The sequence below is a fragment of the Tympanuchus pallidicinctus genome, unplaced genomic scaffold, assembly GCF_026119805.1.
Source record: "Tympanuchus pallidicinctus isolate F22 unplaced genomic scaffold, pur_lepc_1.0 scaffold4, whole genome shotgun sequence".
Classification (NCBI taxonomy): domain Eukaryota; kingdom Metazoa; phylum Chordata; class Aves; order Galliformes; family Phasianidae; genus Tympanuchus; species Tympanuchus pallidicinctus.
Genome location: NW_026294758.1, coordinates 47,151,439 through 47,178,090, shown reverse-complemented (window position 1 = coordinate 47,178,090; position 26,652 = coordinate 47,151,439). Strand labels below are relative to the sequence as shown.

Genomic DNA, 26,652 nt, shown 5'->3' with positions numbered 1-26,652 from the left:
TTTTATCAGACATTATTGTCACTTGGTCAGCATCAGCATAACACTCTTAATGTTATGGTAAGCTTAAAATATGTAACTGCCCATAAGATGTGCTTCTACTTTCTCCTTAATATTTTCAGTCTCCAGCTTTTTTTTTTTTTTTTTTTTTTTTTTTTTTTTTTTTTTTTCTGTACAAAAATATGCTTAGGTGATTATAAAAGTCTTCATCTAAGAAAAAAGCCCTATAAAGCACAGAATAGTTCTAGCCACATTTCCTCCTTGACATGAATTATCCAAAACACTGTGATTATGGATTTACTTAGTTTAATTAAACTCGCCATGACATAACAGAGCTACATTTAGGTCATTGTATCAGAAAGGCTACCATTTAAATGATAGGAAAATTAAAAAAAAAATAAAAAAGCAACTCTTCTTTAAGTACTGAAAAGAAAAAAGTTAACTCAGGACCTTGTATCTGATGGAGGAATACTCAGACTGGAAACATCCATAGACCTCTGTAAGCGAGGGCTGATCTGGTTGCATGCTGTTGAAACTTGACTAGTAGGAGGCAAAACAGGTCCCAGCTGCTGAACTGTCATGGGACTGTTGTTGATTACTAGATTGCTGCAGCTGCTTTTTCCAATGGACTTGCATTGGGATCCATAACCAAGACCTCCTAAAAGCAAAAAAGGCATGTTAATATTCATCTACCATGAGCACATGATGAAGTCACAGAACTCGAAGTGTCCGTACAACAGGAATAATGACTGGAACTGAGTATCTTCAGAGGAGAATGAAACAGATGATCAACACAAGGATTTTACAAACTTCTCCAAACACAAAAAGCAATCCTCCCAATAAGATTTGATGAATGATGCACATTTACAAAATGTTAAAGTACATGAGCAAAAAATTAGATATCATTGATACCTACCAGAAAAAAACACCACAGAAACACTCTAGGAGCAAGATCTGCTCTCAACTGAGGGACTGCCAAATCGTAACAGACCTTTCTCCATGGAATGAGAACAAAAGGAGGTTGCAGGAAAACAACCTTGTATTGTGCAGAACCTCACAGCTCCAAGAAACTGAAAATCATTCCATCACTCCTAACACTATCTATCAAAAAAGGAAGGGGACTATGGGCATGCATGCAAATTGCTACCCCTGTGGTAAGTCTGGTGTGGCAAAAGGCACATACTGCATAGTGTTCCTGGCAGAAGAGAGCTACAGCTGCAACCCCACATTCCACAGAGGCATGGAGATAGGACTTAGAGCTGAATCAGAAAGGTATCCTGCATTTCCATTAGAAGACCACAATCTGCTCTCAGACACTGCTGCCATGACTCAAAATTGGTGGCTACACATTAGCATGGGATGATTATATAGGAGTAGCTGGCAAGTGGGACACAACTGCTAAATGCTCTGTGTACTATGTGATCTGACTTAATTCCCCTGAATTAAAATGCATAAAAATGGGAAAGTTAAAATTTAGGACATGATATGAGACTGGATAGATATTGGAAATAAATTGAAATTAGATAATTATTTCCATCATATTTGAAATATTTGGAAGTTAATAATTAGATAATTCTCATTTCTAGAAGCTTCTCTGTTCAGACTACTACCTAGAGCAGGATAGCTGTACAACTCACTCATTTTTCACAAGTGTTTTCAGATTGCTTGAGAACTCCATGAAGATGTGCATTAAGACATTCATAGCCCTCCTCCATCATCCAAGGAGATGTGTTTATCTTAAAATTCTATTGTTCACCGTAGCAATTTCAGATGATGGTTTCTATTTTTAAAAAGGAAAACAAGACCTGTTTTGGAGGTCTTTATTTTCTCATTTTCTTCTTCTGTTTGACAAACCACTGATTTCTCACAAGTATGTAAGGAGTACATACATGATCCTCAGACCAAACTGTCCATTAAAGATGTTAGAAGTTGATCACATTATATATACACGTATATTATATATCACATTATATACTGCCCAAATGTACTTGGGATGACATATGTCAGCACCTTTTAATAAACACAACTTGCTCACTGCTACTACTCAGAAACGTAAGTTAAGAATGTTGCATGTAGGTGAAAAATTAAGCATAAGGAATGACAGCAACATTTAGGAACCTAAACTGAAATTTAGTTAGAAGGACTGGATGCTTGCAAGGGAAAATATTCACGCAGAATTCCTTGCACTGTGTTTAACTTCATTTGGGGTATCAGAAAAGCAGCTTTTAATCTCTGTGGAATTATTCTGTGTTTTCAACAAAGATGTTCAATTAAATCAAAAGAATAAGAGAAGGCAGTTTATTTTCTTTTCTGTGCAGTAATTTGCATTTTGAACTCATTGCAGCTGAATCAGTGCTACACAGTAATAGTTTCCACAATGCTAGAGGGTGCTAAAAGGAAACCAGCTGCAAAATTAAGAAAAAAAGCATAAGCTGACCCTAGTAATAATATGAATGCTTCCTCATATTATTTTAGCATGACATGTTCACATCACAAAATACACAGTGCTATACACCTATGTATGTGTGCACATTATGTAGTTATCATTATGAGTTAGCTGTTTTTAAGAAAAGTATTGTCACTGTCTAGAGACAAAGATCTCCTGTGTCAAAGCATATGTAAGGCAGTGAAACTTGCTACAATAATATAGAAAACTGCAGCTTAAAAGGCCAACCGTAGCCTGGGTTGCATCAAGAGAAGCATAACTGGGAGTTTGAAGGAGGCAATTCTGCTCCTCTGCTCTCATGAGACCCTACCTGAGGTACTGCATCCAGTTCAGGGGTCCCCAAAACAATGACATGGAGCTGTTGGAGAATGTCCAGAGGAGGGGCTACAAAGATGATGGAGGGCTGGAGCACCTCCCCTACAAGGACAGGCTAAAAGAGATGGGGCAGACTGGAAAAGAAAAGGCTCCAAGGGAAACTTTATAGCAGTCTTTCAGTACTTGAAATGAGGTCTTGAGGAAAGCTGGGGAGGGACATATCATAAGAGAATGCAGCAACAGGATGACGGAATTGGCTTTAAGCTGAAAGAAGAATTTCTTAGGAAGAAATACCTTACTGTGAGGGTGGTGAGACACTGGGACAGGTTGCCCAGTGACACTGGGAATGCCTCTTCCCTGAAAGCATTCAAGGCCAGGCTGAATGGGGTTTTGAGCAACCTGGTCTAGTGGAAGGCAGAGGGGTTGGAACTAGACGATCTTAAAGGTCTGTTCCAATGCACACTATTCTATGATTCTATGAAAATTTAAATGTTTTTGAGACTGAAACACAGTTGGGAAGCTTGTAGGGTTTACTGCTTAGGTAAGATAGCAAACTACTGTTTAACTTGACTAAAGATGTTCTGATTCTTCCCTAGATGACAACCTAATGCCCTTCACACAAAAGCCACTTTCTACAGGTTTTTATAGTAACTACAACACCTAGTTTATCATATTCAGGAAATGAAAAGTCTATGGTCTATGTACTTGTCTGATTTTCATTTGGGACTGGTTACCTAGTCCATCCAAATGACAATCTGCAACCACAAAATTAGGTCATTAATTATACATGATTAAACATGAGTTTCTTGGAATGTAAATATTAGAAAAAACCCTCCAAAAAAAAAAAAAAAAAAAAAAAAAGAAAAAAATTGGCAGTAATGCCAATCCAGTACTGTTATAATTGTATCTTCAATACATCCCAGTTTTCCTTTCAGTTTTGCTCTTATTATCAGTGTATAACCAGCCCTTTCAGTGATGCTCAGGATGAGAGCGAAAGATAGTCCACTTAGCTGTCACTGAAATGGAAAAAAATGAGAAACAGAGTACTTTAGATTTTATTTCTGGATGATAGACAGAACTAATATAGAACTCTGGTCCTAATAAACATTTGCCAAAGCATTTTTCTGGTTCAGAAGCACAATGAAAAGTTTTCATTCTTTATGTCATTGATAAGCATTTGTTTTTATGGGGAAAAAAAGGTGACCATTCATAAAATTATAGGGAAAAAAAAGAGGGAAAATCAAGAAAGATCCTATTATCAGTTCCCACCATTCAGATACCGTAAAGTGAAAGATTACTGCTAACAAAGTCATAACATTTTATCAACAATTTTAGAGGTGTATATGTGCTACAAGATCACCATCAATATCTCATCTGTGCCCTGTAGGTCATCAAGCAATACTAATTTGATGAGACAAGCAGACAATCACAGGTGTATTGAGTTAAGCCAGGGCACAAGACACGAAGCTTATGCTGGCTTTGATCCAGCTGCAGGAGTACAGACCACATCTGAATCAGCACAAAGTTCAACGGGAGCAGTGTGAACACTTGAAATGGTCAGTATAAGGTAAGGTGTCATAAAATGTGCTCAAAAGTTTTGAATAGTTTTGACTAGGAAGAATGATTAGGTCCTGGATCATCGTTTGACATTACATGCACATAATGTTAGAGGATCCCCCAGACCTGAAGCCTGAAAAGTCTGGGTCAGTGGGAGGACAACTAGGAATTCCTTAACGTTTTGAATTCACCTAAGTGGAGATGAATGGGAAAATCTCCGAAGGACACTGGAAGGTTTTGTGTGACACTGGAGATTCCGAGAAAAACACATGAAAAGAGTATTGCAAAAATGAGCAAAATAACTAGTTTCTTTTCTTATACGCAAAGATTTAGATCAGGAGGTAGCTTAATAAAGGCAACAGTATTATAAAACAGAATAGGAGGAGGAATCAAGCCCAGGCTGTATGACAGAAAGAACTGCAGATGATTAGCACATCATATATTCCAAAAAAACCATATTACACATAAATAAAAAACACTGTTTATCAATAACTAACAGTAATAGGTAACAAGTACAAACAGTAAAAATATTTTATGGAAATAGTTTAATCAATTCATTTCCTCATTCCTTGGTTTGCCTGTTTTCCTTATTTATTCTCTATAGTTGGTTAATAGGTAAGCTTCACTCATCCTTGACATGCAAAAATATTTCCCCACAAAACTTCTGAAGAATGTTCAAGGAATGCAGAAAAATATGATTAGTTTAATTTGGGTACACTGATTTTCATATTAATTCATGTTGCTGTCATACTTTTTGGAGACGGAATCCAAAATGAAGATTCCATGCAAACGCACAATAATATTGATTGAAAAACAGCTTCTTCGCCTACTTTTCCAAGCCAAGAGTAGCAACTTACTAATTCTGTCAAGTAAGTCATGTTGTATGATGAAACTGCTTCATCTAACCTTTGTAATTGTAAACTATGCTTCCTATCTATAAATGATAATACAATAAAAACATTCATCAGCAAAAAAGGCACATCCAGCAGTCAAATGGAGGCGATTCTCCCCCTCTCCTCTGCTCTCAGAGTCAATCTGGAGTACAGCATACTGTTTTACGTCCCCAGCACACAAAAAAAACCAAAAAAAATCAAAACCAAAAAAAACCTGTTAGAGTGGGTCCAGAGGAGCCATAACGATCATAATAGGGCTGAGGCACCTCTCCTACCAGGATATGCTGAGGGAGTTGGGGAGAAGACCAGGAAGGCTCTTGGAAGACATTATTGTGGCCTTTTATATATATATATATCTGAAAAGAGTCTTATAGGAAAGATGGAAAAGACTTTTTGCCAGGACCCATAGTGACAGGACAAGGAGCAATAGTTTTTATTTGAGAAAGAGAGTACATTTAGACTGCATATAAGGAATGAAGGTAGCAAGACACTGACATAAGTTGCCCAGAAATGTTGCAGAAGCTTCATATCTGGATGTATTCAAAGCTGTATTGCAGGAGGCTTTGAACAGCCTGATCTAGTGACAGATCACCCTGTCCATTGCAGGGAAGCTGGAACAGGATGATCTTTAAGAGTCCCTTGAGCCTTGTAGGTGAGCCACATAAAATTCCATCAAAATTATGTTGAGTTTGAACAACTTTTATGTGGAAAACGATCTGCAAATCATCACAGTACAAGGAAATTACTAAAGCCTTCTTAAAAAACAAAGAAAGAACATCTTTATGTTTTTAACCTAACCTCCTAGATTTGATCTTAGCTGACAACTCACTCAAAACTTAGAACTAGCAATGCTTTGTTAATAAGAAATTTCATCTAAAACTTCAGCTAGTGGACACTCTGAACAGTGAGGAAGAAAGACCATTATTCTGACTGGTATTGGCAATTCCCAGGTGTGTAACTGTTTGCAGATGCTTAATCTTCACAATCAAGAAAAATAATCTGGAGGAAATACACTGAACAGAATTATATGGTTACACTGTATTATGAGAAAATAATACGCATGCACTGTGAAAGCTTTCCATGCTTTGAACCTTGTAGTTTCTTTACTATCACAGCATGCTTTGTAAGTTAGCTTGTATTCATTTCCAATGTTATTTGCCATTCATTGTATGAAGTAATCAACCGTGTACTTTCATAAACTCTATTGTGAGACAAAAAGAGACTGACAAAGCACAATTAAAAACAATGTCTCCCTTCAAGTGGAACCAGGGTAAAAAATTATCCAGAACTGACCAGTGAAAACAATACCTTGCAGGTAATTAACTCAGCTGGTTTAAAGCAGACAGCAATGAGATCACCTATGGAACAATTTAACCATGGAATTTAATCGAATGAAAACATTGGTCTCTTAATAGCTAAACTAAGAATATATTATGAAACAGTTACCTTCAGGAAAGTTTCAGGTGAAAATGCATAATAAAAAAAGATTTTTCAAATAAAGATTTCTATAAAATCACATAATAAGTGGAATCAGTTTTATTTATAAAGAGGAAAGCCTCCCATTTATTAAAAAAAGCTATCTTGAAAGCTGTTTTGTTTTCCTATTTTGCATAAAATGTAGGAAGTTATCATTTAACTACTACATAAACCAGTAAATGTTTAACTGGATTAAAATATAAATGTTCTAGTTGTAAAGGGTAACTCCTTACTTGTTTTAAGTAGATTATTTTGTCCTATCTGTTTTCCTTAAAGTATTCCCTTTTTTCATATGGTCCTGCTTTTGTCAGTGTTAAGACTGCATATGCTCTTCTACAAAAGAAAACATACTGCTCTACACCTTTGGTCTATGATACTATTTCTGTGTGGTGTACATTACTCATATTAGCTTTAGTAAGTTTCTACCTACAAACTTAGTCTGATCTTAATTTAATCTGCCTTTCTGAAAAAAAAAAACAAAACAAAAAAACATAGTGAATTGCAATGGAATCAGAGATAGCGACATTTATTTTCAGTCCCACTGGGAAAATGCTCTTTGGATCTAACCTAAAAGAACACAGATCATAAGTCTACGTCTGTGTATGCATGAAAGCACATACTGTTGGCTTCTTTTTCAAACGAATTGTAAATGGCACTATTGAAGGGGCAAAAAAAAAAAAAATACTATTGTTAAAACTTCCTGATACATTACGTATGGTATGACTCCAGATAAAATCTGTAGATAAAGACTTTGCCCATTAGGCAGTATTGCACTTAACTGAAAAATAAAGCTGACTGATTTCAACAGTGGTTTTGGAAAACTTCATTGCTGTCAGGTGATATCAGTGAAGAATTATCATGTACTAATGAATCACCACAAAGACACTACAAAGCAGGATTAGGCAATCATTACCTGGATGAAACGCTTTTGGAAAGAATTAATTTACTTTCAACTTCTGTAAAATCTGCACTAAATTAGAAGGGAAATATGTCTCTCCCTATTGAAGATCAGTCAACTAAGAAAACACCTCAGGAAAACAATTCTCCAGATCCTGTAACAGTTTATCTCCCACAAAAACTTCCTTATACTTCATCCTTCAGTAAAATGTTGTGCATTATTTCTTCCTATCAGAAATACATACTTACCATTTCTTTTTCATTACATTCCTGAAATTCTTCCCCTAATTTTAAATAAATTATTCTCAAATGAGGTATTTTCTATTATCTCCACATCCTTAGTGTTTTAGAAAATGGTAGGTATGAGCTGTGCTGTCAGTAACCATGGCATGCACAGAACACTACTGAAAAGACTTCTGAAGGAATGCATCATAGCAACAATCCCCTATCTTTGACATGTCTTTTGACTTCTTGCCACTATGTTCATCAGGCTATGCTTAGCATCCAAACATTGCCTCTCAAAGAGACAACCTTGTACGGATCATGGATAAAGTCAGGAACAGAGTTAGCATCCATCCTTCCCCTAGGTCCCAGGAGAAGAGATGATCTTTCCTCTCTTCTGCCACTGAGACACTGAGATGCTAGCTCCATCCAGCACAGCACCAAGGGTAAAGGGACACACTCTGCTGATTAAGATTTCCTTAACTCCAGTGAATTATCATAGCCTAGCTCTGGGAAAACCTGCTACCAGCTGCACAGAAGTCCTTACCAGATGATGGCCCTTCCTGACTCTATCATGGGCCAGTTCTCACTCTTGGAACCATAACACGTAGGTGCCATTTCATCCCATGATCCAACATATCTTTTCAGGAAAAAAAGAAAAACAACCAACCATGCAATAAAGGCTCTGTCAAAAATTAAAGTGCAATCTTTAATTTTTCTAATTCTTTCTAGATCTTTACAGATGGCCTAAGTTATTTCACCGCTTCTCAGGAAAGCAAGAGAGAATTCTCTTCAAGAGAATGAAGCACACAAGCAGGAGGGAAAAAAAAAAAAGTACCAACCAGCTGAACAGTGATTCTAAATAACAGGTGGCAAATGTTAGCACAGAAAGCAAGAACTGCAGAAACAGGCTCTTTGAGTACCCAAGTAGGAATGCAAGTGACTTGCAATAACATTCAATTTGCTTTTGTTTCCTAGATTAAGTCAATTGTTCAAGGATAACTAAACCATACTTTTAAAAATTGCCTTGTCCCTGAGTTTCTGAGCAGTAAAAAGAAGCAATTTTCTATCTTTTCTTGTATTAAAAACAAGATACTGTTTAATATTGTTTCTCTTAAACAATAATGAGACAACTTTATCCTAGTTGTCAGTTTAACTAGGCAGAAATAACAAGCCCACATAACGTATGTATTCTAAGAAGCTTTGTACTCAGCTAATTAGTTTAACTATTGCTTTCACGGTTCATTTAAAAGTTTCACGCTTCATTAAGTAACAATGCATTTTATCACCTCAGAAAAACCTGTAAGTAAAAATACAATTGTCTTTTCAAGGAATAATCTTATTAACTGATATATGCATTTCAAGCATGTCTATCAGACATCATCAAAATCTAAATTTCTGCAATCGCAGTATCTCAAAGCATTATGAGAATCTCCACACAAAAGAGGAAACTTTTCTGGCTCAAAAAAAAAAAAAAAAAAAAAAAAAAAAAAAAAAAAAACTTGGAAAGAAAAAAATACAATCTTTTTGATACATGCTAATTGAATCATTTTAAAACTTAATACACTGACCTCTGGTTGTTCCAACTTCATGACAATCAATTCAAACACAAAGTGGTTGTTATAATTTTTATTTTTTAAAGTCTGCAAGTTAGAAATTCAGAAAGACATGTAAATAAAGCATAAAGAGATTATTCCCTATTATAAAGGTGTGCCTATGTATGTGGAATACGCATTTTCTCAATTCAGAATATATGAAATTATAGTAAATTATTCCTTTAGAATCCACTTGCATGATTTCCATGACTTCTCTGGAAATTTCCTCTACTGTCTTGTTCTATGAAATGGATGATCAATAAAGGCATACAGCAATAATGAAATGACAGCAGTTGTGACATTTTAGATTTCTTAAAAGCTGAAATGTTATTAGATCATGACACAACCAAAGCCTTTCACTTGTCCTTCCACACTTTCCCCCTTCGAGTCAATGAGAGCAAGCCCTGGGAAAAATTACGCCAACAGCCACAAATACTTAAAATTGGTGTTGTCACTACGTTTCCACTCTTCTCAAAGCCTTCAATATTCTTCTTCTAATTTTATTATTTAATTAACACAAGTGGTAATTAATTGAAATTTCCCAGGTCCTTTGTTTTTGTGTCCAAAAATAAAAGATTAAAAAAATAATTCATTCTTCCTAGTCAAAGTAAGTCCATCTACCTTTCATAAAGCCAGGGCAGTAACAGGGAGGATTAAAGTCACTCTAATGGCTCAGGTTCTGTAAAGACAACTCCATCCCATGCCTTGAGTTGTCATTTTTGTCAGAACTGATTTCCAGAGAATCATATCATAATCACCGGTTTGTAAAAAGGATGCTGCTGTGTTAGGATGGTTTGGCATCCCAAGCTGGCTACTGAATAAGGTCTGATGTGAAGACATAGGAAACCATACTGGCAAACCAACACACTGGTGAGTAGATGGGCTTGTAAGCACTGGGAAGAATTGTTCACAGACAAAGGGATATAAAAAAAGAAAATGAGCCTTTTGCACTGAGTACCTTTGTTATAGGGCAGAAAAACACACAAATATCTTGATGGAGACTGAACTCTTTTTTATAAGCTCACAATCCCAGCTGTACATCTCTCCTCCACACTTCTACAAAATGAAGTGATACTTATATTCACATTAGCTTGATGGAGAGAACGTGCTGTACAGGTAAGAGTAAAAATGCTCTCGAAAATGATGTAATTTTTTTGAAGACTTAATCCTGTTGACTTTCACTGAAATTAAATTCCCAAGTACAAAAGTCTTTATTTATAAACAAAACCTCACTATATAAGCTGCTTCATTTTTCAAACTCCCATCACACAGAACTTCAGTTATTTTTCTTCTAGAATTTAATGCCTGTTTTCCTAGTATTCTTGTGATATACCTTGAGATAGATTGCAAGCTGAAGACACAAAATAAAGCCACTTCCATAACACTGCAGAAAAGTAAACTATGCCAATGGAAAAGAGTCAATAACTAGAGAAATAGCTATAACATTTTTTTCTGACATGACTGATTCTCAAGCAACATTAAATAACCAAGTCTGCAAGCAGATATGAATGAATATTGGCAGCCTGTGATGGCAGAATTTTCAATGCCTAGATGTGGATGGCAGACGTCTACCCTCTCACTCTCCTTCCTTAACAGCATAGGGCCAGAAAGCAGCATGGAAAAGAGATAACAGTTCAAAAAAGAAAGGAAAAGATATGCACAGAAACAAAACAAAACAAAAAAAAGTGGATTTATTTACTACTGCCCATCAGAAGGCAAATATCCAGCCACTTCCTGGCAAGGAAAGCCTCAGTATCTGTAGCAGTCACTCAGTAAGACAAATGCCATCGACATGAACGCTCCTGCATCCTCCCTCATTTTCTCAGGTTTTACTGTTGAGAATGACAATATGTGGCATGAATACCCCTCTCATCAGTTTGAGCTGGTTGTCTGGCTGTGTCTCCTCTCAGCTTCTTGTCCATGCTCACACCATTTTTGGGGGGCAAGAAATTGGAGAAGTAGCCTTGACATTGCAAGCACTAATCAGAAAGAGTCAAAACATTGGTATGTTATCAACACAGTCTAGCCACACATACGAAATACAGCACTGTATGAGAATGCTATGAGGAAAATTAAATCCATCCTGGCCAAGTCCTGTACACTTGAATAAACCGAAGAGATGTCAGAGGACTACTATGGGAGGGGCAAAAGCATGGGAAACCAGAGGAACAGGCTGGGGAGAGAAAGCATTGCCAAGAGAGTGTCTGGAGTTCAGATATCACTCCAGACTTTAAATTTACTTGTGAATAAATCACTTAAGTCAATGTTAAAAAGGAATGCTTTCCCTTAGTGATTTTATTTTAAAATGTGTGAGGAAAAAAAGGAACATTAAACACTGGACAGGTATTAAAAATCCAATTATCTAAACAAATAACAGTCACAACATTTCTTCGGTTTTTCATATTGCATTTTAAGAAATGCAAGTCATTAGTTTAGAAAGAAGGGATGCTGTACAGTTTTCAGGAAACAGCAAGAACAACAAATGGAAGTACTTGAAAATAGTGATAGCACAAGGTGTAATGATTTTAAAGTGAAAGAGGGAAGACTTAGATTTGACATTAGGAATAAATTCCTTACTCAGAGGGTAGTGAGGAACTCGAACAAGTTGCCAAAAGAAACTTTGGATGCTCCATTTCTGTAGGCTCCTATGGCCAGGTAGGATAGGACTCTGGTCAGCCTGATCTGAACCGTGTCCATGACAGGGGGTTGGAACTGAATGGTCTACAATATCCCATCCAATCCAAGACATTCTCTGGTTCCATGATTCTGTATTTTTCTTTCTCTCTGAATAATCACAGAGTCACAGAATCGCAAGGTTGGAAACAACCTGCAAGATCATCTAGTCCAACCACCCTCCCATTCCTATTAGCACCACAAGCCACTAAACCATATCTCGTAGCTCCTCATCCAGGCGCCCCTTGAATAATACTTTAAAAGTAAATGTTTTTGAAAGCACCATTACTGAAAGGTTTTTGGTTTATTTTTTTTTTAAAACCAGCAGGTGCTTTAAAAAGGATATTTCTCCCTGATAAACCCTAGCAAGGTGGAATCCTTAGGCTTAATCAACTGCAAACTGATATGAAGGCTGCAGGCAGCTCACAGGGAATTCTATATCTTATGCATTCCCTTTCCAGATATTATATTGACTAAATTGCTACTTCTTTCCCTTCTTTCATCAGGCGGATGTATAGGAAGAGTTTCTTGCCCTAGATGCTTTGAAACAGAGTGACAGGAGTGACTCTCTGCATGAAGAGAAACATAGGGTGGGATGTAAATGTGTGAGATAAATTTCTCATTCCCCAGGAATGAGTAGGGCCTCTACGACAACCTGTTGCTCTCTGGGCTGTTCCAGGAGCACTTCACCTCCACTCCAAGGATATGGAGATAAGCAGTAAGGCAACAATCTGTCCTAACCAATTTTCAAAGAGCCAAAAGCTAGGACAGTAACCATCTCACAGATATACAGCGAATCTTCCAAGAGAAGAGTAAGCCAGCAAGCAAAAAAAACTTCACACAGCTGCTCAAAGACCCTGCTCCTGAGGAACTTTTGTGAGAACACCAGAAACAACAGAAATTCAATGATTTCTAGATGCGTTACAATCCCTTCCACTGTAAGTGGCAAATAATTTCTTTTAACGCTGAATTGGTCGTGCTTTTTACAACCAATATTTACAAGGAATAAACCAAGTAAACATTGTTGTTTTTTCTTTTTTTCTCTCTTAAGGTAAAGGTTCTACACTGAGTTCTATTGCCTTTTCGCCTTCTAAGATAGTATCATCCTTGTCTTCTGGTAGCTACAGATGCTTTGGAGTGTAGTAAGCTGGGTCTGTGCATTTTGTTTCCACTGGTCTGCCTTGCCCTTTAATGTACAAAGCTGTAAGACTGTAAAAATTTGTATATCAAAGCAACAACAATAAGATGCAACATATAGTATTAAACTAACACATCTATATAGTTTTCAGTGTCAAACTGATGAAAAACAAACAGTGCACAAAACTGGTCATGTGTTTGGTCTAGAGAAAGCCAGAGAAGTACAGACAGTACAGAAAACAAAGTAATAAAAACTGCATCTTCCTGGTGCAATCTGTGAGCCCTGAGATACAATCCCTCACAGGTCTCTCCCTGAGGAAGAGCATTTCTGCAAAACTGCTCAAGTAATCCAAATGTCATTTACACAGACTTGGTCCCCAGTAGTCCCCCTTGCTGGTAGCAGGGCAATCAGCAGCATATTCTCTTTGTCCAGCTGGTAGAATTATTTTGCGGGTGAGTAAACTCAGGGCACATATACCTCATTCTCCCTCCCTCTACATGAGCCGCTTCATACACCACTAGCTCTGATATTCAAATGAATTTCAACCAGTTTTGGTCTTATTAGAAGTAAATGGTAAAGTAATAAAAGACACTGCATGGAAAAAACAAACAAACAAACAAACAAGCAAACATTAGCTTCTTGTGCAAGAAAAGGAGTTTAATTAGACAACACACATGTTGTTACATCTGCGATTTATCTGTATCTCTCTGTAGTCTTTGGTATTACTAGAAGTAAATGGTAAAGTAGTAAAAGACACTGCATAGAAAAACAAACAAACAAACATTATCTTCTTGTGCAAGAAAAGCACTTCAATTAGACAACACATGTTGTTACATCTGCACTGTATCTGTGTCTTTCTGTAGCTATATGTAAACTTTGTATTTTTAACTTCAGAACAATGCTGCTTTTTGTGAGTGCTGTCACAGTAGTCCTTCATCACCCATCTAAAGAAACTGCAGACTGAGGGAGAATTTGAACAATGGTTTTGAAAATCCAAAAAACAAAGGTAGCAATGACAGAGAAATACCAGAGTACAGTGAGGACAGGAGAAGATAGACTGGAAGGGAAAAATAAAAACAAAACAACAACAACAAAAAAAAACCAACTATGAATGGGAGATTAAAAACTGCCCTCTGTCTCATTTGATTTCACTACATCTGTTAAGGGCCACTTCCCCAGAAAAGCTTATGACTTATACAGCCAGTTTGTGGGAAGCAATGAGCACTAGTCTGTGTCTTTACAGAGTCACTCTGCCTGCCACAGGCACTGACTCTGAGGTGACACACCTCACTCTCTCCTGGAATTCACCCTGCACACATAACAACAAAAAAAGAATCGTGTTCTCAGAGTTTGAATGGGACTCAGCAGCATCTGGAATATGTTTATTAACACACACAGTCCAGGTATATTTCAGACGAAAAGAAATAAAGTGAAGGCATTAGGCAGATGATTGAGAGGTATGGCCATTGGCACAGTACAACTATTACAGAACTTCTGTAATTTTCAGCTAACAGCAGCAGATTGAGGAAGATAAAGTATTAACAATGACAATGAGTCTCTTGGAGAGGAGTAGATACTAAGAAAACAGTTGGACTGGGAAACCAGTCATGGCATAATGTGGTACTGCAATGTAAACAAAACAAAACAAACAAACAACAACAACAAAACAATAAAATAGCTGTGTGTTTTTCACTTCTTCAATTTTATCACTCAAACAGCGGGAATCAGTGGATTCTATTTTTCCAGCCACAAGTTAGATAGCTACACTGTTTGATTCACTTGTACTTACGAATGAAGTAGGTTTGTGTCTTGTGTTTTGAATTTGTGTTGAGTAACTGTGTCCACATGCATTTAAGATCTGTGCATACATGGCACATAATAATAATATGTCCTCTGCGCAGAAGAGGCATAGCTCTGTTGAAGAGTTACCAAAGGAGCACAACAAAAATGTTCTAAGGGATGGAACACCTCTCCTATGAGGAAGGAGCTGGAGCTGTTTAGACTGAAGAAGAGAAGGCCCCGGGGTGAACTGATAGCAGCCTTTCACTATCTAAAGGGGAATATGGGAGCTGCAGAAAAAAATAGGGTAAGTTTCTTCAGCAGGGACCCTGTGGTGATAGGACACAGGGAAATAGTTTCAAGCTTAAAGAGTATTGATTTATGTTAGGTATAAGGAAGAAACATTTCTTCCTTATATTGTGTTGAAGCAGTGGAACAGGTTGCTCAGACGTGGTGGATGCTTCATCACTGAAGACTTTCAAGGTCAGGCTCGACAAAGCTCTGAGGAGCCTGATTGAGTTGTGGATTCACTCCCCTGTGTTCATTGCAGGGGAGCTGGACTAGAAGACCTGTAAAGGTCCCTTCCAACTCTGTGGACTCTATGATTCTATGATAATACTATAAACGTAAGAATATTGATCAGAAAAGTGGATGTGAAAGGTGATTAGGAAAATATAGCTCTAAATCCTACCATAGTGTATTAGGAGAGCAATTCAATTTCCTTAATGAAGTGACTGGAATACTGGATTGCATCATTTGCAAAAAATCATTTAAGTACAAATGACAGAAAAAATCAATGCTGATTTTTTTTTTCAACAACTCAAAATACTATTTATGAAATGTTTGCAGTTGCCAGTCTTCAACACCTCAATATTTCACTTTTGAAGAGATTGTTTTTCCTGTTCTAAAGCAATCAGGGGATTTCTAGAACTTTAGAGAGAAGACATGAAAAAAATTTTTCTGTAAGCTCTTTTTCTCTTATCCTTTAAAGCTACTCTTACACAGACTTAATTAACTTTCTTTCAACATTATATACAATACAGTAATTAAAAAAAAAAAGTATCCTCAGAAGAATATCATGTTATGAAATATAACAGGAATCAAAGAATAGTAAAACTCTAAAATTTCTAACAAAGATTTCTCCTATGCTCACTACACTTCACAGAAATACTCTGCACAGATGTATTTTTCCAGATTCTATGGAAATTTAGCATTTTCTAATAAAACTTCTGTGACTTCTCTCCAAAGGTAAAACAAGCTGTTACAACACCCTTGAATTCTAAACTTCAGCTTCACTTTTTGACAGAAGGAAGTTGTTACCATCCAGTGGAAAAGTCCTTCTGGCTGCACAGACCCTTTCACCTTTTTATAGAAGTTAATTGAGGAGCTCTCTGGAATAGAGAAGAATCCAAGGCTGGAGTCAGAGATCATTTACAGAATATTTTCTGTTAAAAGAAGATACAACCTCTCACTGGTAGACACAAACATGTAAAAAGATCTTCCCAGCTCATATTTTTGGGTATCTCTCAGCTAGTGCTGGAGCTGATCTTTCCACTTGCAAGGCTCTGTGCAGATTCACCAGCACCAAAAGGCTACTCTCTTCTGTGCAATACAATTTCTTAGTAATGTAGTTATCTGCAACTGCAGCCATCTTCTGCAGAATGCACACAGGATTATTTATTTCTTACTTCTGAGAGGAAGACCTTTGCATTATGCTTTGAGCTTGATGGCTGAGAATAAAAGTTTATTTTTAGCCTCACAAATGTCAGCATACAACTGGAAAATTTACAAGTCAAAAGATATTCTTCCTAATTTACAGAATATTAAAATTAAAATCTATAAAAACAGCTTCAGTACACGTGCAGGTTCATAAATCTGAATGCGTAATTACAGCCAGTTCAACTGAACAAGGACTTGGTAAAAGCTATAATCAAGAGCCATGTTTGTAACCGACATACATCTATAGATGAATTACTACTGAATTAAAATTCAGTTCTAGTTTCTTTTAATATACTGATAATTTCATCTTTTGTGGTCCATGCTACGATCCTTTTCTTTCATTAGCACTTCAATTTACAGAGATTTCCACAGTACAGTATTTTGCAAGTAAGAGGGACCTGAATCTGTCACTACGATACTTTCCATATCAACTAACAGTTATTTCTGTCAGAGGCAAAATTTAAAAACAAGAACTATTTAAACATTTTATCATACTCAACTCATCATTGGAATTGGTGTGTTTCACCTGTTTATTTTCCCACAAGTGAAATAGAGAAAGTTCTTTCAAGCCCCAGGCTTTAGTTTCTCCACCTCAGAGAATTACAACTTACTATAATTCTTCTTCACATGTGGCAGTTTTCCATCAGCGGTGTTTGACGTAACTTGCAAGGGTTGAGTGGCAGGAAGGTATGACAATTGCAGAGGAGACTTAAGAGGACAAGACAGGGTTATCTGAGGCACGGGATGAAGCTCCAAAACATGGTGTGCACAAGCATGCTGGTTTCTAGAATGGCTTTGTGGCAGAGTAGACATGAAGAGAAACAGACAGAACTAGGGACATGCTAGGGACAATAGGACTTCTCCACCCTCCTGGTGGGGAAAGGTAGCCCTTGTTCACAAGTAGAGAGGGAGCTGTGTGATATGGGCATGGGTAGAATGTTTTCAAATTGCTGATTAAGCTCATAATCTGTTTTATTTGTTTTTCAGGTATTTACTGGAGCAGATGAAAAGCTGTTCCACCTTTCAAACTACTGGTAAGCTTAGCATTCCAGTAAGGCATCTTAATTAATTTCTGCACAGAACTTGCCATGTGATCACTGAAAGTTTCAAAGCCCTCATCCACTTCCATGTTTAACAAGAAAATTATTGTTCTTTTGTGAGAAAAGAATTCAAAACAACCATAGGAAAAAATGGAAAAGAAAAAAAAAAAGATACTGGTCCTAAACAGGATTCCAGGCAAAGTCAGCAGTTTGACTATTAACTGCACGGAACAATTTTATAAAACAAATGCTGCCCATCATCATTCAAGATAACAGTTCAAAAATTGAGTGTTTCACAGAGCTGTGAATACCATCTAGTTAGCGTGATCACAGATGAAAGAACAGATATGAGTAGGCACATTTGTGTAAACGCGGTTTCTTTATTCTCATTACCTCTCCTGCATTTCTAAAATGTATCCTGTGATAAAAAAAGTCTTTCATACTGACTACTTTGCTCCTTATCTCACATTCAGATCCAAACAAATGTGGTTATATATCAACAAATTTCACTGGAACCAATCAGGATGCAAGAAACAATATTCCCATCACATGAATACCATTATTTTCTATGAGAGCCACTCATGGCTCAGGGTGGAAATTGTCACATTCCCTTATGAGCACAAATGATGCGTTCAAAAGCAAATAGTTTTCATATGGAAATTGGAAGAGTAACCAGATTTAGCAGCAACAAGAAAATCAGATGAGAAAGTATCTGCAAGATGCAAAAGCTCCCAGTGCCATAAGAAGCCAAAACTGAAATGTATTTTAGATTATGGAGGACAACAACAAGTCTTGGTACAGATGGGTAGACAAAAAACACCTTACAGCTCCAGGACAGATGAAGAAGCAGGCAGCAGCACTAATCTTCCCACTACTCAAGAGTCAGCTTGGAGGTATGCGCAGGATAACAAAAGTAGTCTTCCAGCAGGCCTTGAGGTCCTAACATTAACAGCAATTCTTTTAAATTACAAAAGATATTTCAGACATTCTTCCTTCTTCAAAAGCCAACAGTTTTTCAAAAGCCTTACAGCTAAAACCGTAAACAACCATATAAGCAGTCTTCTCTTATTGTCACAAGTATCACAACAGTAAGAAAAAACAGTATGGACTGTTTAGAAAATACAATTCACTGATTAAATAACAGCAACGTTGGGTCAGTAGATTAAAAAAACCCAAACATTTAATTTGAGAGTACTGATTAATGACAGACCAACTACATAATAAGAGTTAGCTGGAATTTGAAAGCCAAATGCAGACTTATAAACAGATGTTCAAATAGCAGTATGTAATAAATGTAAGTTTAATCTAGATCAAATATTGCTGCTGCTGAACTCTTGACTTATCCTTTGAAATAAGCCATTGAAAACACTTGAGAAGGATTGAATGAGAATACTACAATGTGTTTTATATAATTAAGCTATACTTAGTTGCCAAAGTAAACTTCACATTGATAATGTCTGCAAAGTTGATGACCATCTGTCATGTTATACTGGTGTTTGAATAAAGCATGAGTCATAAATCCAGGCAAATATTAAAAGCTATTGTGGGTTTTCTCAAGTGCGTGATAGTATTTTCTTTCCATGTTTAAGTAAAAATGACTAAATGATACACAGAGATCTGTGTATCTGTGATTTTTTTTAATTTTTTTTTTAATTTTTCCAAACTCATCAGTGGTTCAGCCACTTGGTTTTGGATATTTCCAAGCCATGATAAATGGCTTCATGATAAATTTCTTTTCATTCCAGAGCCTTTCCAGTCAAGACCAAGTTGCAAAGGACTGAAAAAGACTGGGCAGTGGACACACAAGTTCCTGTATTTGTTGCAAGCAAGGAGTCCATGTGAGACCCTGTGGGAGTTATGCACACACGTTTTGATTGCTCTTCTTACTCTCACTTTCCTCTTTTTAATAAGTTAACTCCAGTTGTTGCCCTAATTTTTTAAATGGCTTTATTTAAGAAACTTACCTTAAGTTTTGGCATATCTATGTTATAATGGCCAGCCAGCATTCTCCATCAATTGATATTAACAGTTGTTACCTGTTAACAACCAGGGAAGTGAATCAGACATTGCATGGAGATGACAGTTCTGAAACCTTGTTGGGACTATTCAGAAGAGCTATGTACCACAAAGGTACAACAGACTCGGAAAATTCTATCAAATTCAATAATTTACTTTGTTACTACTATCTTGAACTAGTTAAAAAGTGCAGAAGAACATTTGGGAAGAAAAATGAATTTAAAGCCTGCCATTTACAATTTGCAAGCTTGTCAGAGTTCTTTTGTCACACTGCTGGTTTTTATCTACTGTTAAATATTTCAGGGAGGAAGTTTTAGTATTGCATATTAATTCTGCTCAATTAGAATCTGTAAAGGACTGTTCCCAAATACAATACAGCAATCATCCTTTTTATTTTTTTATTTTTTTCCTAAAAGCAGAAAAGACTTTTCTGCAGATGAAACAATACCAGTTACATTGCACTATTGCAACTACACTCTAGAAATAGCACTATCCCACTACTGTGTATTGGAGATCCTCAAACAGTTTCATCTGCCTGGAGTAAGGATTGGTATCTCTTTAATGATCTAAATCCACAGAATCATAAAATTATAGAATAGCTTGGGTTGGAAAGGATCTCAAAGATCATCTAGTTCCAACTCTAAGGATTCTATGATTCTAAAACCAAAAAACAAAAATGGCTTCTATATATAAGCAGTGTATTTGTGTTGGAAAACTACACTATATTATAAAAATATACACATGCCATTGCTCAAGTTTTGCCAACATGTGAAATTTTGAGCAATCGTGCTGGTACACATGCAGCTTGAATGTCATTTGCATGCAAACAGCAGTACATTTGCAGAGCAACATTTTAATCTGAGACCTAGCTCATTTCAGAAAATTTCTTTGCAATGGCTTAGGGATACTTCTGGACAGAGGATGACAAAATGCTCAAAAAAACAGGACTACATCAATGAACCCTGTGGCAAGTTCAAGTGACCAATCAAAAAAGCAAGCAACTTTCATTATTTCAGAAGCTTTCAGTAACTGATTAATCGGTCTAATTTCTCCTGAAGGTCAGCCTCTAGAAATGTCATGTATAAAAACGTACAGCAGGCATGTCCAACCTGCAGCCCAGCACAGCTCATCCTGTGGCTGCCCTTTGCCCTGTGCCACCATGGTGGTTTGCTTCACACTACTGTGTGGCCCAGCCCACTCCAGGCACACACTTGTCTCTCAGCGACAACATAACATTGGTGGGCTATAAAGATTGTTTCAGCTGAAAACAGGACATAGAGAGGGTGCAGATGCATTGTTAACTCCACCCCTTGCACCTGCCACACATCCTCAGTCACATTAAAACCTGCAAGTACTATACATTATGTGTAATTATGCTGAATAAAGCGCAGTGATTGCTGATAATACTATTTCAACTTACTTATGCTGTCTCACAAGAGAACAGAACTCAAAAAAAACCAAAAATCTTGGATGAAGGAGGGGTGTTCAATGAAAGATGAACACATGAGTACTTTCTTTTGTGTTAAAAAATATGGCTCTATGCTTAATTTGTAAGGAAACGGCATCAGTTTTCAAAGGTCATAACTTGAAAAGACATCATATGGCAAAACATGCTGCCCAATTGGAAGAATTTCATGAAATGTTTTTTAAAGTCAAAATAGTGAAACCAGAAAAAGTCTGTCACCTCAGAAAAATTTTTTTAAACTCAAAAGAACTCATTTACAAATATGAGTAGTATATTTGATTGCAAAAACGCAATGTATTGTTACATTATTAAGCAATGCATGGGAAGCGTTGGAGATATTATTTGTTCTGATTAAGAAAAAAATAATGAATTTTTTGAAAACCAATTTGATTCACCAGACTATAGACAGACGAACTGAAGAAATGGGAAAAACTGTCAAAAGAAGTTTGGACAGGAAAGCTGCTAATTTTGAATTTTGTGCTTTGGTGATAGATGAAAGTACTGATGCTACAGATGTGGCTCAACTAGTCACTTTAACTGGAGATACTGCTAACAAATATAGCATCACTGAAGAAATGGCTTTTCAGTGCCATTAAAAGGCATAACTAAATCTCTTGATTTGTACGAAGCAGTAAAAACTACAATAAAGTGTTTTTCTTTAACTTCTGTCAACATATCTGGTACAGCTATTGATGGCATTGTGGCAAGGGTTGGTAAGAAAGAATGACTTATAAAATTAATGGAAGAGAATGCTATTGCTTCAGGCAGCTCACATTTGATTAAACATCACTGCATTGCGCATCATGAAATTTATGTGCAAAAGCTTTAAACATTGATAATGTCATGCAAATTGTCACCAAAGCTGTAAATTTCATAAGCTAAAATTAACAGAGCCATTACGAATTCCAGGAGTTCCTTAAAAGTATAGGTGTTGATTATAAGGACATAATTTACTTTTCTGAAGTAAGGTGGCTAAATTGGGGTAGAATGCTAAAAATATTTTATGAATGAAATCAAGTCATTTATAGAATCAAAAGTAAAAATTGTGTCAGAACATAAAGATGAAAAACACTTTTGGTGGATTTGACCAGTCATTTAAGAGTGAAACAAGTGTCTTCAAGATGAAAATCAACTTATGTATGCTATATTTCAGACCATAACTGTGTTCAAAATCAAACTTAAATTATAGCAGGCTCAAGTTATGACAAATAATTTTATGCATCCTGATACACTGTCTAAACAGAGTCCTGTGAACACCAAAGATACGCAGCTTCTCTTTCCAGTTTCAAGATTGTAAGAAAAAATTTTTTTTTGCTATATTTGCAACTCCATTTTTAGTCAGCATAAATATATAACCTGCAAATTTTCAAATGAAATGTAAAGAATTTCAATCATATTATGTCTCTTTACTAGACTTTTATAAAACCTATCTCACAGAGAAAAATTTCCTTTGCTTCACAATCACGCCTTATTTGTGTCATTGTGTTTTTGGTGGTTTTTTTTTGGCACTACATACATTCATGATCAAGTACTTTCAAGAATGAAGCACAAGAAGAGTAAAATTTCATCAAAAATCTATAAGAACACCTTGAAAACTCACTAAGAAATGCAATCCCTTCTATTGAACCAGATTGATACGTAAGTTTCACAAATACAAGTTGAAATATCACACTTTTTTTTTTTTTTTTAATCTTTTCTTATATTCTACTAAAAATATATTTTAAAATCAGATCAGTTTTGATACTTATACACATTAATACTATTATATATTTTATATGCAACCTGACACAATTCCTTTTCACTTGATGCAGACTGGACAAGTCAAAAGGTTGGACATTCATGATGTACAGCCTTGTTATACCGCAAGTAGGATAATCAATTGCAACAATGTACACTATGTAAAATATGCCTTTGGAAGGAACTTACTGCAGTGATGTCATTCGTTCCTTTAAATCTGAATGATGCACATCCACAGCAGAAAAACAGTCAGTAAATTAGACCAGATTAGATCCCTGTGTGGATGAGCAAGAAACTCATGGATAAACTAAAAGGAAAGAAGGTCCACAAAATGTGGAAAATGGGCCTGTCTGCCTGGGAAGAATACAGGAATATTGCCAAGGTCTGCATGAATGCAGTGAGGAAGGCTAAGGCCCTCTTGGGCAAAGGAGGTAAAGGATAACAAAAAAGGCTTTTTTAAGTATGTCAACAGTAGAAGACTAGGGAAAATATGGGTCCCCTACTAAATGACGTGTGCCTTGGTAACAGGGCATGCTGAGAAGGTGGAGATTCTGAATTCCTTCTTTTCTTTATTCTTTAATGCTAACACTAGCCCTCAGGAATGACAGATCCTGGAGGTAAGAGAGAGTCTGAGGAAAGAAAGATTTCCCATTGGTCAAAGATCTGGTAAGAGAGTGTCTAGCTAAAATCAATTCACACAAATCCATGGGCCCCAATGGAATATGCACATGAGCACTGAGAGAACTGGCAGAGGTGATTGGTGAACCACTCTCTACTATCTTTGAAAGGCTTTGGTGAACAGGAGAGGTGCCTAAAGACTGGAAGATAGCCAATGTCAATCTAGTCATCAAAGAAAGCAAGAAGTAGGATCCAGAAAACTACAAGCCAGTCTCACCTCCGTTCCTGGAAAGGTGATGGAACAACTTGTTCTGAGTACTCTCTCCAAGCAATTGGAAGAGAAAAAATTTTATCAGGAATAGCCAACATGGATTCACCAAGGGGAAATCATGCTTGACCTTGGCCTTCTACGATGTCATCACGAGCTGTGTAGATGAGGGGGAGCAGTGAATATTGTCTACTTCAGAGAAGCATTTGATACCATCTCCCACAACATCCTTGTTATGAAACTTAGAAAGTGTGGGATAGATAAATAGATAGTGAAGTGGTTTGAGAACTGGCTGACTGGCAGAGCTTAGAGGATTGTTCAGCCTGAGGAAAAGAAGACTGAGGAGGGATCTAATTAATGTTTTCAAATATCTAATGGGAGGTGAGAGGAAAATGGATGAGGTCTGGCTCCTCTTGGTGGTGCACAGCAATAGGACAAGGAAGAATGGCCTAAAAATTGAACATAGGAAGTTTTGTTACTAAGATGTGGAAGAACTTCCTTATGGTAAGGGGTATAGAGCACCAGAAGAGGTTGCCCAGAAAGGCTGTGAAGTCTTCTTCTATGGAGATATTCAGTCTCCTTCCATGGAGATACTCAAGATCTGTCTGAATGCCTACCTGCATGCCCTCTTGTGGGGTACCTGCTTTAGAAGGGGTGCTAGACTCAATCTCTTGAGGTCCATTCCAACACCTGCATACCCTCTGTGTGATGATTAGTGAAATTAGCAAAGCACTAGCTAATGCCTTAACTGTTCATTGCTGCTTCTACTTGAATAAACAATAAAATTTATGATAGTGATTGAATGGAAAAAATACTCACCACAAAACAAGGTGCTTTCTACAAAAATTTCTTCTTTTCATCATCTTGTTATAAAGGCTTTTTTTTTTTATTATTTTTTTAAATCATATTAGAGCAATAGCAAAAACGTATCACGTTCTTTTTTAGCTTATTAATGTAGGTCACTCTGAAAGTAACACCTCCTATTTATTTCCAGGGAAATTACAATAGATACAAAGATTATTTCATAGAGAAAGTACTCAGCTGCAAAACATGTTTTTCCACACAATCACCACCATTAGCATCACATCTACACTAGCAGAGGTGACCCAGTGTTTCACCCCCCACCACTTCCCTGTGCTCACATTCACCATGGGTCTCCATGAACTGATGAATGCCACTGGGTGCAATTTTTTTTTCAACATGGAGGAATCGATTTCACACCTTTGCTTCATATGCACTTCCAAGTCAGATGTCGTTCTGTCACACTACCCCTCTGCTGCCATCTGTCACAAGGCAGTAAAATGTAACCAAATGTTGGTGGGAAGGTTCAATCTCTACTGCCATAGCACCCATGTTTGCCTCTGACATTATGGGCCAACATAATCGCCTTTATTCCACTGTCTGAGGAAAGCAGCTTGAAACATTAAAAAAATAAAAATAAAATAAACTTTATCAGCTGTACTACATCTGAAGAACTGGCCATAAACAACACCATCAAACTGAGATTTTTATTACAAGAGCAAGTTCTATTTCAACTGCTTACGGCTGCAAATGGAGAATACTGTTTGAATGAATATCTCTGCTGGATCCTGTCTGTCACTGAGCAACCACACCCTCCACCATGAATCCAAACAGAGAAGAAAGACAAGAGGGGAGACTGAGAACGGGGATAAGGGGGGGCAGGGCATGGAGCTGAAATGGCATACCAAAGACCAAGAAGGTTCAGCAGAAGAGACCAGAATAAAATTCTGGCATTCTGATGCAAATGCGAAGTTTTCACTGAATCGCAGAATCATACAGTCATGAAAGTTGGAAAAGACCTCCAAGATCATCCAGTCCAACTGTCCAACCTGCACACCTCCAGTGACAGTGACTCTACCAGCTCCTTTGACAGCCTGTTTCAGCACCTGACCACTCTTTCAGAGAAGAAATTCTTTCCTAAAATCCAACCTGAATCTCCTCTGGTGCAACTTGAGGCCACTCCCTCTAGCCCTATTGCTAGTTACAGAGGCCAATACCCACCTCACCACAGTCCTTTCAGATAAGGTCTCTCTTGAGCCTCCTCTTCATAAGTGTAAACAATCCTATTTGCTCCAAGGCTGTAGCATTTCCTGGAGTTGTTGAGGCCAAAGTGCAGGACTTGGCACTTTGTCTTATTGAACTTCATCCTACTGACCTTAGCTCATCTATCCAGCCTGTCCAGATTCCTAGGTTACATTCAGATTCATTTAGATAATCAATAAAGATGTAAAATATGGCTAGCCACAGTACTGACCCCTGGGAAACACGAGGCTCATGACGAACGGCTGAGTGAACTGGGATTGTTTAGTCTTGGAGAAGAGGACACTCATGTCAGACCTTACAGCTCGTTACAACTACATGAAAGAACGATCTATCTGAAAGAAGATTGTAGCAAGGTGGGCACTGGCTTCTCTCAAGTAACTAGTGATGAGAGGCAATGGCCTTAATTTGCACCAGGCAAGTTCAGGTTACATATTACAAAAAAATTAATCTCAGAAAGGGTGGTATAGGAATGGGCTACCTAGAGAGATGGGTATTGCATTTTGGTCACAACAACCCCAGGCAATCCTACAGGCTTGGGGAGGAGTGGCTAGAAAGCTGCCTGATGGAAAGGGACCTTGATGTACTGATGAACAGTCAACTGAATATGAGCCAGCAGTGTGCTCAAGAAAGCTAGTGGCATCCTGGCTTATATCAGGAATGGTGTGGTGAGCAGGACTAGGGAAGTAATCCTGCCCCTGTGCTTGGCATTGCTGAGGCCTCACCTTGAGTACGGTGTT

At 37.2% G+C, this 26,652-nt stretch overlaps 1 protein-coding gene across 2 annotated transcripts in view; it reads right to left on the bottom strand.

The window, feature by feature from the left end:
* Nucleotides 1-26,652, bottom strand: part of GLIS3 (GLIS family zinc finger 3) — a 150,093-nt gene that overhangs the window by 110,144 nt on the left and 13,297 nt on the right. For both annotated transcript variants that reach the window (XM_052700934.1, XM_052700935.1), the window contains exon 2: nucleotides 448-655. In XM_052700934.1, the coding sequence (XP_052556894.1) occupies nucleotides 448-578 (131 nt within the window). In that variant the 5' untranslated portion in view covers nucleotides 579-655. The remainder of the gene's footprint in view (nucleotides 1-447; nucleotides 656-26,652) is intronic.